We start from the raw sequence: 17,037 nt of genomic DNA, 5'->3' as shown, positions 1-17,037 counted from the left end.
GCACTTCAACACTGAGTGGTCCCGCTGCTTTTGCTTCTAGATGCTTCCATTTCACAATAACAGCACTTACTGTTGACTGGGGCAGATCTAGCAGGCCAGGAATTGCTGACATGTGGCAGAGGTGGCATCCTATGACAGTGCCATGTTTAAAGTTACTAAGCTCTTCAGTATGACCCACTCTACTGCCAGTGTTTGGAGATTGCATGGCTATGTGCTTATTTTATGCACTTAACACCTGTTAGCAATGGGTGCGGCTGAAACGCCTGAATTCAATAATTAGGAGGGTGATTATATATAAAGAGTAATCTGATTTCAAAATGATTTACTTCACTTGTAAATCAGTACAGAACAATGCAGTAAATTGTAAATGGTGTAACTGAACATAAAGTTTATCATGTAATTTTGCAAGTGCTCGATATGAACCACCTCCAGCTGTATGGACAACATCAATGCCACAGTCAAATTCATCCCATACTGGATTGAGCATGTCTGGTGTCACTGTACTCACAGCTCTTTCAGTGCAATTTCGGAGATCATCCAGTGCAACACTGAACGCTCTGAGCTGTTGGAGGTTCACTGCCGACAAAAATCACACTGCACAGTTATGATGGATTCACTCTTATTGAAGTGGAGAACGCAAAACGTTTTCTGCCCAGGGGTCTCCATCTCCTCTCAGACTGAAGGGAGCCATCTTCCGGTGACAGTCCGAAACTCTATGACCCTCTCTTTCAATTGGCATGTGATTGGTTCCTAGACGCCTCACAGTTGTAAAAATATGGTGCTTTGAAATTGCATGAATCTTTTTGCATCACCCTGTATATATTTTCAGGCTCATTTCATGTCAGGCTGCTCAGTAGGAGTTTAATGAAAAACTGCTTTGAATTGGAAAAACAGTCTACGACACAGCTGCAGATTCAGAAGCCTACATTTGGGTCCAATTAAAGACAGATACTAAAAAAACACAGCTGTCAAAAACTGATGTGCTCAAAAGTGTTTTGTTAGTGCAGGACTATATTACATGACAGAGTAACAAGGCTGTAATTCTAACTATATACTTAAAAACTAAACAATTCTAAAGACGTGTCCATAAACATTTTCACATGTTAATAAAGTGCTGATTATTTTCTCAAAACATTAACTTCATATCTTGAAATAATGACTAATTTTCGTGGAATATAGTCTTAATATCTCAAAATAATGTCTTTCAAGTTATTAAATTTCAAGAAAGTATTTCAGCACAATAAGTAATTAATATGAGATACGTAGTAGATACATAGTATCTCATAGTATCATATTTATACTTAGTAGTAGATAAATTAAGTCATTATTGTGAGATACTATGTCAAAATTCACAGTCATGTGAATAACACAGTCATGATCTGCCAGCGCAGTTGAGTTTATTGCTAGTTTTTAGCTCTGTGGTTAAAAACACTAAACCTAAACCTGGTTAAATTGGTTAATTCAATCAAGTCACTTATGTTTAGTATCACACAGGTACTAATTACAGTGTTGAGCAGACTTTTGTAGAGCTAAAACAAGTTCTATAGGAGTAAATGTCAATCTAAAGGAGGTCACTAAAACACATTTTTCTTGAAATATAGACTTAGTGTCTCAAAACAATGACTTTCAATGAGATTCAAATAATGAGCCAGTCAATTTCAAGAAAGTAATTACTTCAGGTAGTAAGTCATTATTATGAGATTCTGAGTCGTCATTACAGATTGTAGTCCATCTGTTTCTCTGCATACTTTGTTAGCCCCCTTTTACCCTGTTCTTCAGTGGTCAGGACCCCCATGGACCATCACAGAGCAGGTACTATTTGGGTGGTGGATCATTCTCAGCACTGCAGTAACACTGACGTGGTGGTGGCGTGTTAGTGTGTGTTGTGCTGGTCTGAGTGGATCAGACACAGCAGTGCTGCTGGAGCCTTTAAACACTGTGTCCACTCACTGTCCACTCTATTAGACACTCCTACCTTGTCAGTCCACCTTGTAGATGTAAAGTCAGAGATGATAGCTCATCTGCTGCTGCACAGTTTGTGTTGGTCATCCTCTACTCCTTCATCAGTGGTCACAGGACGCTGCCCACAGGACGCTGTTGGCTGGATATTTTTGGTTGGTGGACTATTCTCAGTCCAGCAGTGACACTGAGGTGTTTAAAAACTCCAGCAGCACTGCTGTGTCTGATCCACTCAGACCAGCGCAACACACACTAACACACCACCACCACATCAGTGTTACTGCAGTGCTGAGAATGATCCACCACCCAAATAGTAAATGCTCTGTGAGGGTCCATGGGGGTCCTGACCACTAAAGAACAGGGTAAAAGGGGGCTAACAAAGTATGCAGAGAAACAGATGGACTACAGTCTGTAATGACGACTCAGAATCTACAGACTGTAGAACTGCACCTATATCCTATATAGTAAGTGGAGCTGATGAATTGGAAAATGAGCGTAGAAACAAAGAGGTGGTCATAATGTTGTGTGTATATCTATCTATCTATCTATCTATGTATATATATATATATATATATATTAATCCTTATCAGCATCACAAGCCTCACATACAGATTCACTAGTAGTCATTTGTATTAGTAACCAAAATTACTATGTTTGTGCTGTAGACATCTGGTTCCGATCACCACTATTCTAAGGAAATATGAGTCGATACATTTATTTACAATAAACCATCTCACAGTAAACCGCACCAAATGACTTCGTTTACATCTCAGATACTGAATTAGGCAGTCATATTTTGTAAATTCGGTGGAATTCCCCTTTAAATTAACTTTTGTCAGTGAAATAAGGCTTCATGGCTAAAAGGCAGCTTTAGCTGTTTTTCTCACTGGGGGCGGAGCTGTGTAACCATCAGCCTGCTCACAGAACTATTCCGTGACTTAAAGTTACCTTCAACATTCGTGTTTTTTCCGGATTTTTTCGCTCTCACCTGCCTGTGAAACTGAGCGGCTGTGAAGCTGAGCTCCTGTCTGTGCTCCGTGTTTTTCGGTCCGACCCCTGGAGGAGGAGATTTGTAAGCGCCTGTTCAGGCAGGCAGGTCAGCGCCTCAGAGTGATTCCAGAGCGCAGAGTAAGTTTGAGCGTTTCTGCTTGATTTTTTTTACAACTCCACCCTCAGACACGCTGAGCCTGTTTTCTTTGTTTAACTCTCACAGGAGTCTCATCGATCTTTCTACGACTTTTACTTCACCGAGTTGGATTTATAAGGCTGCAAAACCTCGCTGGAGGAGCGGAGTTCCTGTCAGCTGAAGCGAAATGTGCTGGAATTAAGTAAGTAAGATCAGCCAGTCTGTGGTTCAGATGTGTTTCAGAGATATGATAGAAAAAGGTGAAAGGCAGGAAAATAGTCCAATTTTATAACCCCATTTGTATTAATTAGAACGTTTTAATCGTCAGGAACTAGAATACGAAGCTTAGGATGTGCGTTTGATTAGCCAGACAGTGCTTTTGCTTTTTACTTAAAGGGGAACTCCACCATTTTTCAGAAGTTCAGCATAATTCACTGGTTTCAGAGTGGTTTGGTGTGAAATGGTTCATTATAGAGAAACTTACAGACTCTGATATCTTTACAGTGGTGGTGATAGGAACCAGGGGTCACAACACGAATATAGGCATTTTATTTACTACCCAAACCCATCAACCTACATGTGTCTTCTGAATTTGTAATACTGTTGATGGTAAAATAGTTATAAATCTGAAAAAAATGTTTTCTTTTGCTTTGCTATGTCCTGCATGTACCCCTCCGCCATGAATAGAATACAATAAAGGGATTCAAATACATTTTAAGCCCAAACCCTTTCACAAAACTATCATAAAACAATGTCTCATACATCAGGCGGCATATATCTAAACATTTTATGTAATTACTTCCTGTTAGGGAGCTTTCAGAGGCATTAAACTATTTGGATGCCTGGTTCCTATCACTGCCACTGTGAACAGCTCTGACTTGGTTTCTCTTCTTCTTGGTGTGCTAAATAACTTTTTTACATCTCAAACATCAGATTAGATATAGAATTTTTGAAAAATTGGTGGAGTTCTCCTTTCAGCCATTCAGGCACTGTATCTACTAGTCTTAAACATCTTAAAGTCATCATTTGTGGTTGCATTTAGAATAGAAATAGAGCATACTCATAGTTTTAGGCCCCTAAATCTGAGGAGATTGTTATCAAGGCATGTGAAGATGTACCTCAGTGATTTTCAAGTGTAAAAAAAGAGGTGAGAGTCGTGTTAAACTGGTCTGGCAACAATAGTATATATTAATCTACAGGCCACAGTGCAAACCTACAAAGGCAAACTGAACTCCACCATGTGGTTATTATAATTGTGTATGTGCAACATAACAAACAGTTTGCTGACAGTGGAGTGAATAACCAAATACAGTACAATTAATATAATTATATAATTATAATTAGCTTACTGTATGGCTTAAATGATCATTTCAGTTGTGGGTTCAAATTCTGCTCATTGTAAGCTGGTTAGCGAAGGCCCAGTTTAAAAGGGAATTCCATCCATTTTTATAAATTTCTGCATAATTCAGTGGTTGAGATGGTCTCAGAGTCACTCGTCAAGACAGAGTGGTTTGATGTGTAATGGTTCACTGTAGAGCAGTTAATTCACCAAATTGTGCTGAGCACCGGCCCTCCAGGACTGGAGTTGTGCGCTCCTCCTTACAGACTCGGATTTCTTTACAGTGGTGGTGATGGGAACCAGGCGTCACAATGTCTACAACACAAATATAGCCATTTTATTTACCACCCAAAACTACCAGAGAACCTACATGAGTTTTTATATGTGATGTTGATGTTGGTAAAGTAGTGGTAAATCTAGAAAAATACGTTTTTTTTCAGGACTATTTTGCCTCACAACGCTCTGCATGTACCCCTCCACCATGAATAAATTTCAGAGCTATCAAAACTATCGTAGAACAATGTCTCGGACATCAGGCGTCCTCAGAAATTCCCCTTTAAGGCTTTGATATATACTGGAACAAGAAAAGAAAGGGATGGGCGACATGGCAATATATAACATAACGATATTTCAAGAGGATATTTAGTTCTTCCGAGGTTGGTACAGACAAAAGCAACCAACTTTAAATATGACTACCAAAATTATGAGGGCAGACCTTTTAAATTTATAACTGCACTAATCTTTTATTTTTTATTGAAAAAAATACTAATTATGTTCTCTTTGTAATAAATCATGCAATTGTTCTTCAAGTATCAACCAAATATGATGTAATTAATGACCATAATGATACATTTTGTCATATTGCCCACTTCTACTGCTAGATCATTTCCATTAGCTATATTTCAACAAGAAAAAGACCCCCATATAAACAGGCCTTTCTCTCAGTCCAGTAAATACTACAAGCGGGATGTGTGCTGATCTCTAGGTTTGGGCGGATTGATACTGAAATATCGATATTCCTGATCCTGATGTCGGTCTTCAGTAGGGGATGCTCAACTTCAGATATTTTAAAGTCGACAGTTATGTGTTGAAAGTCGACGAGTCGACGCCGACTAATCGCTGATGATGTCATGAATAAGACCACAGGAGAAGGGAATGCTTTGCAGCAAGTGACTTTAAAAATTTTGACTTTTAAAATCCATAACGAAGCCAAACTCCACAGGTCAGTAGAGCGTGACATGGCCAACAAGCTCTGGATCGCATTGCATCGCCTTCAGGGAACCAGAGATTGCAACGCTCCTCACCTGTTGTCTTCACCGAGGCGTCCATGTTGTTAATGTCGTAATCATGAGATCAGCGGCTAGTCGACTTCAAGTTTAAAGCAGCATTCAACAAGTCAACTAGTGTACTAGTCTATGCAACCCTTAGTCTTCACGTGAAGGTATTAATACTGCTTTCTTTAAACAGTAAACGGAATATCCATCTTTTTATTCAGCTGATCATAAAAAGTCTTTTTGGTGGTGAAAGAAAGAATGAAGCAAATAAACACTCTTAAAAAAGATGGTTTTTCAAGGGTTCTTTAGTAAAGAAAATGGTTTGTTACTAAATAGTACTATATAGTTACTATATAGGTACTATATAGAACCAGGAACACTCAAAGTACCCTTTGCATGGTGAAATGGTTCTTTGCATCAGGAAATGGTTCTTCAGATTGATAGAGAATGTGCTATAGATGGTATACAACCTTTTTGAAAAGGGTTCTATATAGCACCCAAAAGAGTTCTTCTATTCGTACGGTGTCAAGCTTGTAACAATAAAGGAACCCTTTGGGTTCTATATAGAACCCTTTTCAAAAAGGTTGTATACCATCTATAGCACATTCTCTATCAATCTGAAGAACCATTTCTTGATGCAAAGAATCCTTGAATTATGCAAAGGGTTCTTTGAGTGTTCCTGGTTCTATATACAACCATTTTCCTTCCTAAAGAACCTTTGAACAACAGTCTGTTTATGTGGCAGTTGCTTAATACTAATGCAAAAGTCTGTTTATGTGGCAGTTGCTTAATACTAATGCAGATACTCACGCCGTTACTGGTTTACACCACTAAAATCATAAAGAATTCCTCTTTTTGTGTGTGCAAGAAGACTTTTAAAAGCATCAGTGTTGGTATTGCTGTTGGTATCACTTGGTATCGGATCGAAAGTAAAATTAGTGATGTCGCCCCTCGCTGTCGTGACCAGTATTGTTGTTCTAGAGAATGTGCTGCAAATCAAGTACAATTTCCTGATATTTTGTATCTGATTAATTGATCTCACGTCTCTTTGGCCCTTAATATGAAAGCTTCTTGCATACGAGCTCTTCCTTACTGAGACAAGGAAGAACCCATACGCAAATGCAGCCACCGACACTGTTTTCCAGCGTTATGAATCCCTTCTGCACACTGCTGTGTGTGATCAAACACAATTAACATTCTTTTCTGAAGTTTACATCAACAGACAAGAGTCAAATTCAACTCAAAAAGAGTCTTATTAACCTCAGGAATGAAAAATCATTAACAAGTTTGGGAAGAGTTGTCTTTTTGTGTAATTCATCCTCGTTTTCAGTAAATATCTGTATACAAAACATACAGTTACAATATCCATTTAAGTATTTAAGCTCTATCTGTCATAAATTACAGCATTATTACACAATGTTGTTAGTTTAAAAAACAACTGCAGTGGAATTTCAGTTTAAGAGAGTGAAAATAAGCTAACACATTCTCTACAGCCCATGTGTCAAACACAAAACAGGCCCTTGGCACATCCCTATTCAGCCCGCAAAATTATTTTAATTCTCTATTTTTATTACCACATTTTACCCTGAGCTGCACTACAATCCCCAGCATGCACTGCAACATAATGTGCGCTCTAAGTCCCTTCCTCTAGTAACAATCATTGGGCCAGTGGTTACACAAAAAGAAAAGATGCCTGGTGTCTGGTTCAAGCAAATAAGCAGGTTTTTAAAACATACCTCCTGGGGACATTTAAAGGGTTTAACAGTTATCTGTCGCTAATGTGGCCTATTGTTTTATATAAAACAATGATTTTAATTTAAAATTATTTTTGAATCGTTCAGATATTCAGTGTCTATTTTGCTGTTGCAGTTTTGGCATATTTTGAATATAATCAATTTGGGGTTGTGGCAAAATGTTAAGTAAAAATGAAATAAAAACACAGCTGGCCTGTGTATTTATATATTTAATATGGCCCTTTTAGTGGTTCAGTTTGACACCCCTGCTCTACAGGGACAATTTGTGTGTGTTTGAGTTTAATGGATTAGAAAAAAATCCCATAAAATAATTTTTGTACACCCAATATGTTCAATTCAGTTCAATCCATGCGACAAAATGTGCAGAAATGTGATCTCTGTAGACGAAGTGTACTTAAGTGACTAAACGTAATTTGACCAGGGGCAGCCAAACTTTTGCATATGACTATTTTGTAGTGCGAATCATTTTTGGTGTTTGTTGGCATGTTGTACAGTTTTATCTCGGATAAAGATGACATACAGTTGTTTGTTTTTTTTCCAGGTTGCTGTAGTGACACCCACCATCAGAAAAAAAGCGTGTGGGTGGGGAAAAGAAACAAGAATCAAGAAAAAAGACAAGAGTTTAGGAGAGTAACAGAAGTTGAGAAAGTGAGAGATGGACTGGAAGACGTTCCAGGCCCTGCTGAGCGGGGTGAACAAATACTCCACGGCATTTGGGCGAATCTGGCTCTCTGTGGTCTTCGTGTTCCGGGTGATGGTGTACGTGGTGGCAGCGGAACGCGTGTGGGGTGACGATCAGAAGGACTTTGACTGCAACACGAAGCAGCCAGGCTGTGCCAACGTCTGCTACGACCACTACTTTCCCATCTCGCACATCCGCCTGTGGGCGCTGCAGCTCATCTTCGTCACATGCCCCTCACTGCTGGTGGTCATGCACGTCAAGTACAGGGAAGACCGTGAGCGGAAGTACCGTGAAAAACACGGCGCGGACGCCAAACTCTACGACAACACGGGCAAGAAGCACGGTGGCCTGTGGTGGACCTACCTGCTCAGCCTCTTTGCCAAGACGGGCATTGAGGTGGCCTTCCTCTACATCCTCCACCACATCTACAACAGCTTCGACCTGCCCCGGCTGGTCAAGTGTGAGGTCAGGCCCTGTCCCAATGTGGTGGACTGCTACATCGGCAGGCCCATGGAGAAGAAGGTCTTCACCTACTTCATGGTTGGCGCCTCGGCCATCTGCATCGTGCTCAGCATCTGCGAGATCATCTATCTCATCTCTAAACGGATCTCCAGATGTGCCAAAAAGATGAAGAGCCACCGTGGGCACAGCATGGCTCTTTACCACCCTCAGTATCGGGACCAGGACAGCAACTGCACCCTGCCCATGCACGAACTGGACCACAAGCCGGAGTACAAGGTCAAACCGAAGGCTGAGCTGCAGCCTGTGGCCTACAAGCCAAACGTTTGCATGAGGGCTTCTGCTCCCAATCTTTCCTTGGCTTAGGTGTGGTATAAACTCAGCTTTAGACTGAGATGAACTAAGATGGAGGGCTCCAAGCTGAGCATTTAAAACAAGCTAAATATTTAGCCGGACAGAACTACGTACGTTTAGCTTGATCTTAAGAACTCATACTCTTATACCAGAGAGCCAGGGCGAAACATGGTTTACTGTTGTCTGTGCTCTATTACACCTGATCCAGCGCCAGGGCGGGATATCTTGTAAGCACACGGATAAACCAAAGGTATTTCCAAAAAGCTGCCAAAAGACAATGGGTTTCCATCAACTACTGTTACATCAAACTATTAAAGTAATAAGGAGATCTGAATGTTTGTCTTGGGTTGAATAGTCTGTGGCAAGAAGCAAGGCTGCCTCTGGTGGTCATAGCTGCTCAGCATCTTCACCAAGACTGTACCACGTACACGTAAACACGTACCTTTTTTCAACAAAAAGGTGGAGATGCTGTTGCCAGAGTTGGTCCTGGTTTCCAGGAACCAGTGAACTTTTTCAAGAACGGTTTCACTGGCTTAAGAGCTGAACGGTAATATTACTGGATGTTTCTACATGCTACATTATAACGTTGGTAACATCTAGTAATGTTAATGTTGTAAAGTGTTGATTTCATCCATGGACCACTCATGATTCACGTTTTCACCCTTTTTTACTAATTTTTTCCAGACAACATGAAATATAGTGGTTCTTTCTATAAAGTTTACCTTGTGATGGCATGATCCCCTTGCATCTCTGTTTTTGGTTCCAGGCCAGCTGTTTTTTGGGGTGGTGATTAGCGGTTTAGCATGTAGCAGCATACCTTGCACTTCCTTTGAGGACAACATAGATCTCTGAAATTGGGTCATCATTCTGTAGTTGGTGTAATAGCCATATTAGGAAGTTTGCATCTAAGTAGATTTTCTTTGTGTGAAAAATGAATGGGTTTTTCAGAAGTCACCATTGGTCACCTGTGGTTAACAAAGATATTCTAAACCTGATATGTTTTGCTATGTACATTATTTGCCCTAATGTCACAGTATCCTCTGAATTACGAGGTTAAGGAGTCAAAATAGGGCTATTGCTATGTACAAGCTAACATTGCAGCGCTCTGAAGTCACTTCATAAGACTGGTAACCTCATCAGAAAACTTTATAAAAACGAGTAGTATAAAAAAGTGGTATAAAAAACAAAAAAAGTTATCTGGTGTGGTAGTTAAGCTGCTTTAAGCAATTGATGTTGGTATATAATAGTGTATAGTAATAGTAGACTTACTTTCATGCGACATCATTTCAGTGAGCAGAAGTGTTAGCCTGCTAGTAGCATTTGATGTAGCATCCAGTGACATTCTGAGGTAAATTTTTATACACAATATAAAACATGTCAAACTTTGAACATCTTTGTTCACCACAGCAATTTTTGAAGAACACCGTTTATTTTTAACATCGAGAAAAACAGTTTAGACCCAGAGTTCCTCATACAGCATGATACCAACTACAGAATAACACACAGCTACACAGTCCTTGAAGGACGTGTGAAGGAATACTGCTATATGCTAAATGCTACCATTTGTAACAAGTAATGAAAGTTACCACTGCCAGTTAGCATGATTTTATGTGCTAACTTTCTTTAACGTTTACATTGTTCGCAAGAGCACTGACACCTTAACTGTCTGTGGAAAATATTCAACCATGTTGGCCACTTTCTTACAGCCTTTCCCACGGAAATACTTCACTGTCCCGCAAAAGCAACCACTGCCCTGCCTCCATGTTTGACCATGATCAAACTGTTAAAACTCATGAATGTTAGCTTAGCACTCTCTCTAACATTCCTTAGTTTGGGAGCGGCAGAAAATCTTGAGAATAACCACGTCAGCAGAGAGCCCCACCTCACAACTTGCATAATCAGTTCACTGAGAGAGAAGGAGAGACTGAATAAAAGGAAGATGGAGACAGATTGACGGAGAGACAGTCGGAAAGAGGGAGAGAGCGCTGAGTCATGGAAACTAGTCTAATGAGCTTTCATGAAGATCCATGCTAATATGTACAGCTAATATGTACTGTACCAGTCAAAGTTTGGACGCCCCTCATTGAATGCGTGTTTTTCAGAATCCTAAAGGCAGTTTGGTCTGAAAGCTTTGTTTCTGAGACAAATAGATATGCTAAAATTGATTTCTATGTATCAATTTATTTTAATACATTAACAAGATATGTAAAACCAAAACATAATTTGAAATGCCTTCCCTAATAGATGGTTCTCATTTACAACTTCAGTGAACTTTAAGGTTGCAAAATGCTAAAGTTTAGTTGTTATATCGTCCTCTTTACATTTTCTTGTAGTTTTATTAAACATTAGTGAAATATCTGTTAATGAGTCGGAGCCAGTCAGCCATTGTGAGGTAAAGTGGGTCTTAATGGTAACTGAAATGGGGGAAATGGTCAAATTATATTACAAAATAAAGGAAAAGCACTTTTATGTGTAGGTTTGTTCAAAGTTTGACTGGTTCTACATATAATGGTCAGATTAACCCAACAAAATAGGAAGCCTCAGGAACTGACAACACTTTAGGCCAATAATTTTAGAATAACATGGTAGTTCAAGGTGCCGCTGTGCCTCCGTTCTTAGAAGGGAGTTGAACAAGCAGGGCATAAACCAGCCTCTTATCTGAAAACTGCCTGAAGGTTTTGAATTCCACATCAGTACAGACTTGCAGTGGAACAAAGCCAGTAACTTTTCAAGCAGTTCGAAACATGTACGCAGCACCATCCTGGGGATACTGTAGTGGTATTACTCAGTCAATGCATCATAAATGGTGAAATGCATTCTATACCACACTAGCTAGAACAAACAGATTTATAGTCTTTTTCCAGTGTTAGGTTTATGTGAGGAGGGTAATGTTTGCGTTTCATTGTGGTTTGCGAAAAGGGTCGACCGAGTCGCTCTGAGTCAGTGCAGTGTTGATTCAAATGAGCTACATGGAATGTAGGAGTTTATCTGAAGGCTTGTTGAGGACTGAACTGAGCTTGAAAGAAAATGAGTGGAAAGACACAGAAAGCTGCCTGACCTGAGAGGTTTAATTACAGAACAAGACACTGTGGCCACATCAAGGCCTTTTTGGTGTATATATTTATATTTTTGTACAAATAAAGTTTGGTCTTAAAAATTGACTCTGTGTCTTTGCTTTAATTCTTTTTCTAAAAACTGTTTCCACCCACTGGTTAGAGCAATAGTTCAGTGTAAACTTACACAATTTGCCCCTTATCCTGTCTGAAGTTTGATTCTCTATGCTACATTCAGCTATAAGCTACAAAAGTCAAGCTACAATACTTTTAACTTGCCCTCGTCCACTTCAACTTGCCACTCAGAAGTGCGTTGTACCTGCTTTACAAAAGTGACCACGTGTGGCAGAAGGGAATGAGGGGGACAGTGAGGAGCGGATTATTCAAATGGTAAGCACTCGTCCTCTGTTAGGTTAGCCTCAGTGAGCTGACCATGATTGCAAGAGGACAGTGGGCCACTGTTGGCCCACTGATGGCAGAGCTGGCGGTCCACTGGCGTTTTGCTCAAGGTTTTCTGGGTGGCCCACCAATGGTTAAGCAAAGTATTAGACAAAATTCCACCTATCATCGCTCATTTTCCACTGACAGACCAATTTACTTATTTTTCCTTTCTTCCTTTTTTTTAGTTCTACAGTGTGATTCAAAAAGATTCATCCGGTTTCAAAATGACTTATTTCACTTGTAAATCATTACAGAACAATGCAGTAAATTGTAAATGGTGTAACTGAGCATAAAGATAATTATAGAATTTTGCAAGTGCTCAATATGAACCTCCTCCAGCTGTACGGATAACATCAACGCCACTGTCAAATTCATCCCATACTGGATTGAGCATGTTGGGTGTCACTGTACTCACAGCTCTTTCAGTGCAATTTCGGAGATCATCCAGTGCTGTGGAACCAACACTGAATGCTCTGAGCTGTTGGAGCTTCACTGCCCACGAAAATCACACTGCACAGTTATGACTGATTCACTCTTATTGAAGTGGAGAACGCAAAACGCTTTCTGCTCAGGGATTGCCACCTGCTCAGAAACTGAAGGGAGCCATCTTCCACTGACAGACAGAAACTCTATGACCCCCTCTTTCAATTGGTATGTGATTGGTTCCTAGACGCCTCACGGTTGTAAAAATATGGTGCTTTGAAATCGCATGAATCTTTTTGAATCGCCCTGTACTTTGTAAATTAGTTTGGTAAATAATTTTAATCTCGCACAGTGTCAGCAACAACAGTTTCTATAAAATCTTTTTATATCAGGCTAATCATTAATTATTTTTCTCTCAGTTGTTGGTAATATTTGTCTGAGCTTTTTGCTTTAAGAAATAAACTATGTGCATTTAAAATCTTTTTGAGGAGATTAAAAACTAAAACTAGTCAGAGCTTGTATGCAGGACACTAATCTGGGTGGTCCAAAGTTGGACCAGCAGTGGCAAACAGTCAACAGGTCACCGACCTTATCAAGCCAGTGGACCAATATATGTTTGCTATCAGGGAACTGGTTAACCATGCAAACTTTTGAACATAACACATGGAATTTGTGAAAAATTGCTTTGTCTGGCTAGCAAGTTAGCCAACTAGCTTGTTCTTTAGTATGTGACTACCATTTATGGTGTGTTTACCTTCTCAAAACAGTATTAATATGAAATTGTATGGTAAACTCAAAGTTGAGAATGCCGTCTTGACTTTCTGAGTAGAAATTCTCACTTGAGGGGCCGTTTTCTTTGTTTTTTTTCCTGGTCAAAAATTCCAAAGCTCTTGTTGAATGCAGCAGCGGTTTTTCACTGGAGCTACAGCAAGCGAGCGAGCAAGCAGAGTTTATTTATATAGCGCATTTTACAACAGGTGTTGTCACAAAGCAGCTTTACAAGGAAATCAGCATTACAGAAAGAAATCCGGGTCCAAGCCCCCATGAGCGTCGCCAGAGGCGACAGTGGCAAGGAAAAACTCCCTAAGAGAAACAGGAAGAAACCTTGAGAGGAACCATGACTCAGAAGGGGAACCCATCCTCCTCTGGTCGACACCGGATAGTAAAACATTGTTTTACTACAGAACTAATGCTGCTAACAAGTAACAGAAGCTTAAACCTCACCAGTTGGCAGCATGAAAATTCTGTAAGTTTGATTTTTTTCTTTCACCAATGGTTCATTTGAAATGTAAATGAAAAATTAGAATTTTTGAAGCAGGTAAGTAGTTGAACAAATGACCGATTCTTAACCACTTGCATCATTGGGTCACACTTATCTCCAATGATCACATTACAAAATGTTTTCTTTCACCAAGCAAGTGATCAAATTTTTGTTTTAAACTGCTTTAAAAAGGCAAATGCAATCCATTACTCCATTACCATCAGACAGTTTGAAGACTAAACATACACTTGACAATACAACACCATTTCCAAAACAGTTGGGACGCTGTGCAGAATGTAAATAAAAATAGAAAGCAATGAAATGCAAATCATGTAAACCATATTTTAAAGGAAAATACTATAAAGACTACATTTCAAATGTTGAAGCTGAGAAATAAAAAAATATATTCCCCTTTTTGAATTTGATGCCAGAAACATGTTCCAAAAAAGTTGGGACAGGGCAACAAAAGGCTGGTAAAGTTGTGTAACACAAAAAAAACACCTGGTGGTTAATTGGCAACAGGTCAGTAACATGGTTGGGTATAAAAAAGCATCCCAGAGAGGCTGAGTCTTTCAGAAGTAAAGATGAGGAGGGTTTCACCACTCTGTGAAAGACTGCACAATCAAATAGTGCAACAATTCAAGAATAACATTTCTCAATGTAAAATAGTAAAGAACTTTTGTTTTTCATCATCTACAGTACAAAATATCATTTAAAGATTCAGAGAATCTGAAGAAATCTCTGTATGTAAGGGACAAGGCCAAAATCCAGTATATGCTGGCCGTGATCTTTGGGCCCTCAGGCAGCACTGCATTAAAAACAGACATGATTTTGTAGAGGAATGTTGAGGAATGTCTTAAATTGTTGCACTTTTGATTGTGCAGTCTTTCACAGAGTGGTGAACCCCCCCTCATCTTTACTTCTGAAAGACTCAGCCTCTCTGAGATGCGATGTTGGAATGTGTTGCTGGCATCAAATTCAAAATGGGCATGTATTTTTCAAAAAACAATTAAATTTCTCAGTTTGAACATTTGATATGTCGTCTTTGTACTATTTTCAATGACTAGAGTTTAAATGATTTGCACATCATAGCATTTTGGGCTTTTTTACATTTTGCACAGAGTCCCAACCTTTTTTGGAAATCCGAATGAGGCAACCGTCTCATAGTCTAGCTGCACTATGCAGATTTGTGCTTTCTTGCTTGGAAGGCCAAGAAAAAAGCGTCCTAAGAGCAAGAATAAATACAACCACTACAAAAATAACTGAACCTTGTGAACCTTGCCTCACCATTTTACAGCCTGCAGACTATTCCGATTACAATTTATATCAGGTAATCAGTAATCTAAACAAGAGCACAGCTTGAAAGGAGCCTTCACTTTCTGTTTAAAGGTTATTCATAAACCTTCGTTGAACGCATGTAAACTGATTTTACTGCTGTCCAAGGCCGAAGTCAAAAGCACAGGACAATAACTTTTTTCCCTCAGTTACTAAGCATGCATTTCTTCTCTTGAGAGCCTTGACAGATGGCTATGCTAGAGATGAAGAAAGAAGGCAGTCACATTCATAGCATACTCCAATCACTAATAAAGGAGTGGATCGGCTGGAATGTGAGTTATTTATTGCTGTAGAAGAGAAAACCTTTACAACACTGACAGATCATACTTCTGATTTCAAAAACTTTGATAAACGTAATTAACAAAGACTTTACTGTCCAGTCCTGAAAGTTAAGATTGTTTGCTTTTTTCTTCCTTTTACATTGTTCGCTTGTTCCTGGAACGGCGCAATGCCTCATAATGAATGTAATGCTTTGTCATCATTGCTGACATGAAGCATTATTTGTAGTTACAGGTGTGAAATGCCAGTAAATGGTGGAACAGACCAAACAAGACAGGCTGTGTTTGACATCACAGAGGATTACAGACAATACATACATCATCTAAACCGCTTATCCTTCTGGGTCGCGGTGGGGTGCTGGAGCCTATCCCAGCTGTCATTGGGCGGAAGGCAGGATACACCCTGGACAGGTCGCCAGTCCATCGCAGGGCAGACAGACAGACATACACAGTCACACACACACTCACACCCAGGGGCAATTTAGCATGTCCAATCAGCCTGACTGCATGTTTTTGGACTGTGGGAGGAAACCGGAGTACCCGGAGGAAACCCACGCAGACACGGGGAGAACAGGCAAACTCCACACAGAAATGACCCCGGTCGCCCGGCCGGGAATCGAACCCAGGCCATTCTTGCTGTGAGGCAACAGCTACAGACAATATATAAGGTTAATATTTCTATGAATTCTGAAGTACTCTAAATGTCTGCCAGGGTAATATTTCAATGCTGACCAGGATTGGTACGGAGCCGGCATATTAACGTGTGGGAACAAGATCCTAATGCGTGGCCACAACTTATTAAGACATGGGAACGAGATAATTAAGTCATGAATATGACTCGGTAAGGCCTGGGAACTAGATCCTAATGGCCATGACTTAGTAAGGTGTGGGAATGAGATCCTAATGCGTGGCCAATACTTAGTGAGGCGTGTGAATAAGATAATTAAGCAGTGGCCACAACTTAGTACAGCTCAGAAACAAGATAATTAAGCCTTGACCACAACTTAAAAAGGCATGATCTTGCTCCCATGCCTTACTAAGTTGTGGCCACAACTTAATTATCTCATTCTCATGCCTTATTAAGTTGTGGCCACACATTTGGATCTCATTCCCACACATAAATACGGCATGGCCATGCTGTATTTTTATTTATACAAGATGTCATCAGCGGTGCTCCGTAATTTAGAATTACAGTGCTGGGGAAAAGTCTTCGGCAGCCATGAAACTTGTTTACAGCTATTTATCTTGGCCATAATCTGACAGTTAAAACACTTTGTAACATTAGATGTAATACAATAA

At 39.8% G+C, this 17,037-nt stretch overlaps 1 protein-coding gene across 1 annotated transcript; it reads left to right on the top strand.

The window, feature by feature from the left end:
- The first annotated feature begins 2,906 nt into the window (after positions 1 to 2,906).
- gjb3 (gap junction protein beta 3) lies at positions 2,907 to 10,111 on the top strand. The gene is made up of 3 exons (XM_036593395.1): positions 2,907 to 3,087; positions 3,173 to 3,287; positions 7,994 to 10,111. Exon 3 carries the CDS (start codon positions 8,108 to 8,110, stop codon positions 8,957 to 8,959), a length of 852 nt encoding a protein of 283 aa, XP_036449288.1. The 5' UTR covers positions 2,907 to 3,087; positions 3,173 to 3,287; positions 7,994 to 8,107; the 3' UTR covers positions 8,960 to 10,111.
- The last annotated feature ends 6,926 nt before the right edge of the window (positions 10,112 to 17,037 follow it).

Source organism: Colossoma macropomum, unplaced genomic scaffold (assembly GCF_904425465.1).
Source record: "Colossoma macropomum unplaced genomic scaffold, Colossoma_macropomum, whole genome shotgun sequence".
NCBI lineage: Eukaryota > Metazoa > Chordata > Actinopteri > Characiformes > Serrasalmidae > Colossoma > Colossoma macropomum.
This window is presented reverse-complemented; position numbering and strand designations above follow the sequence as displayed.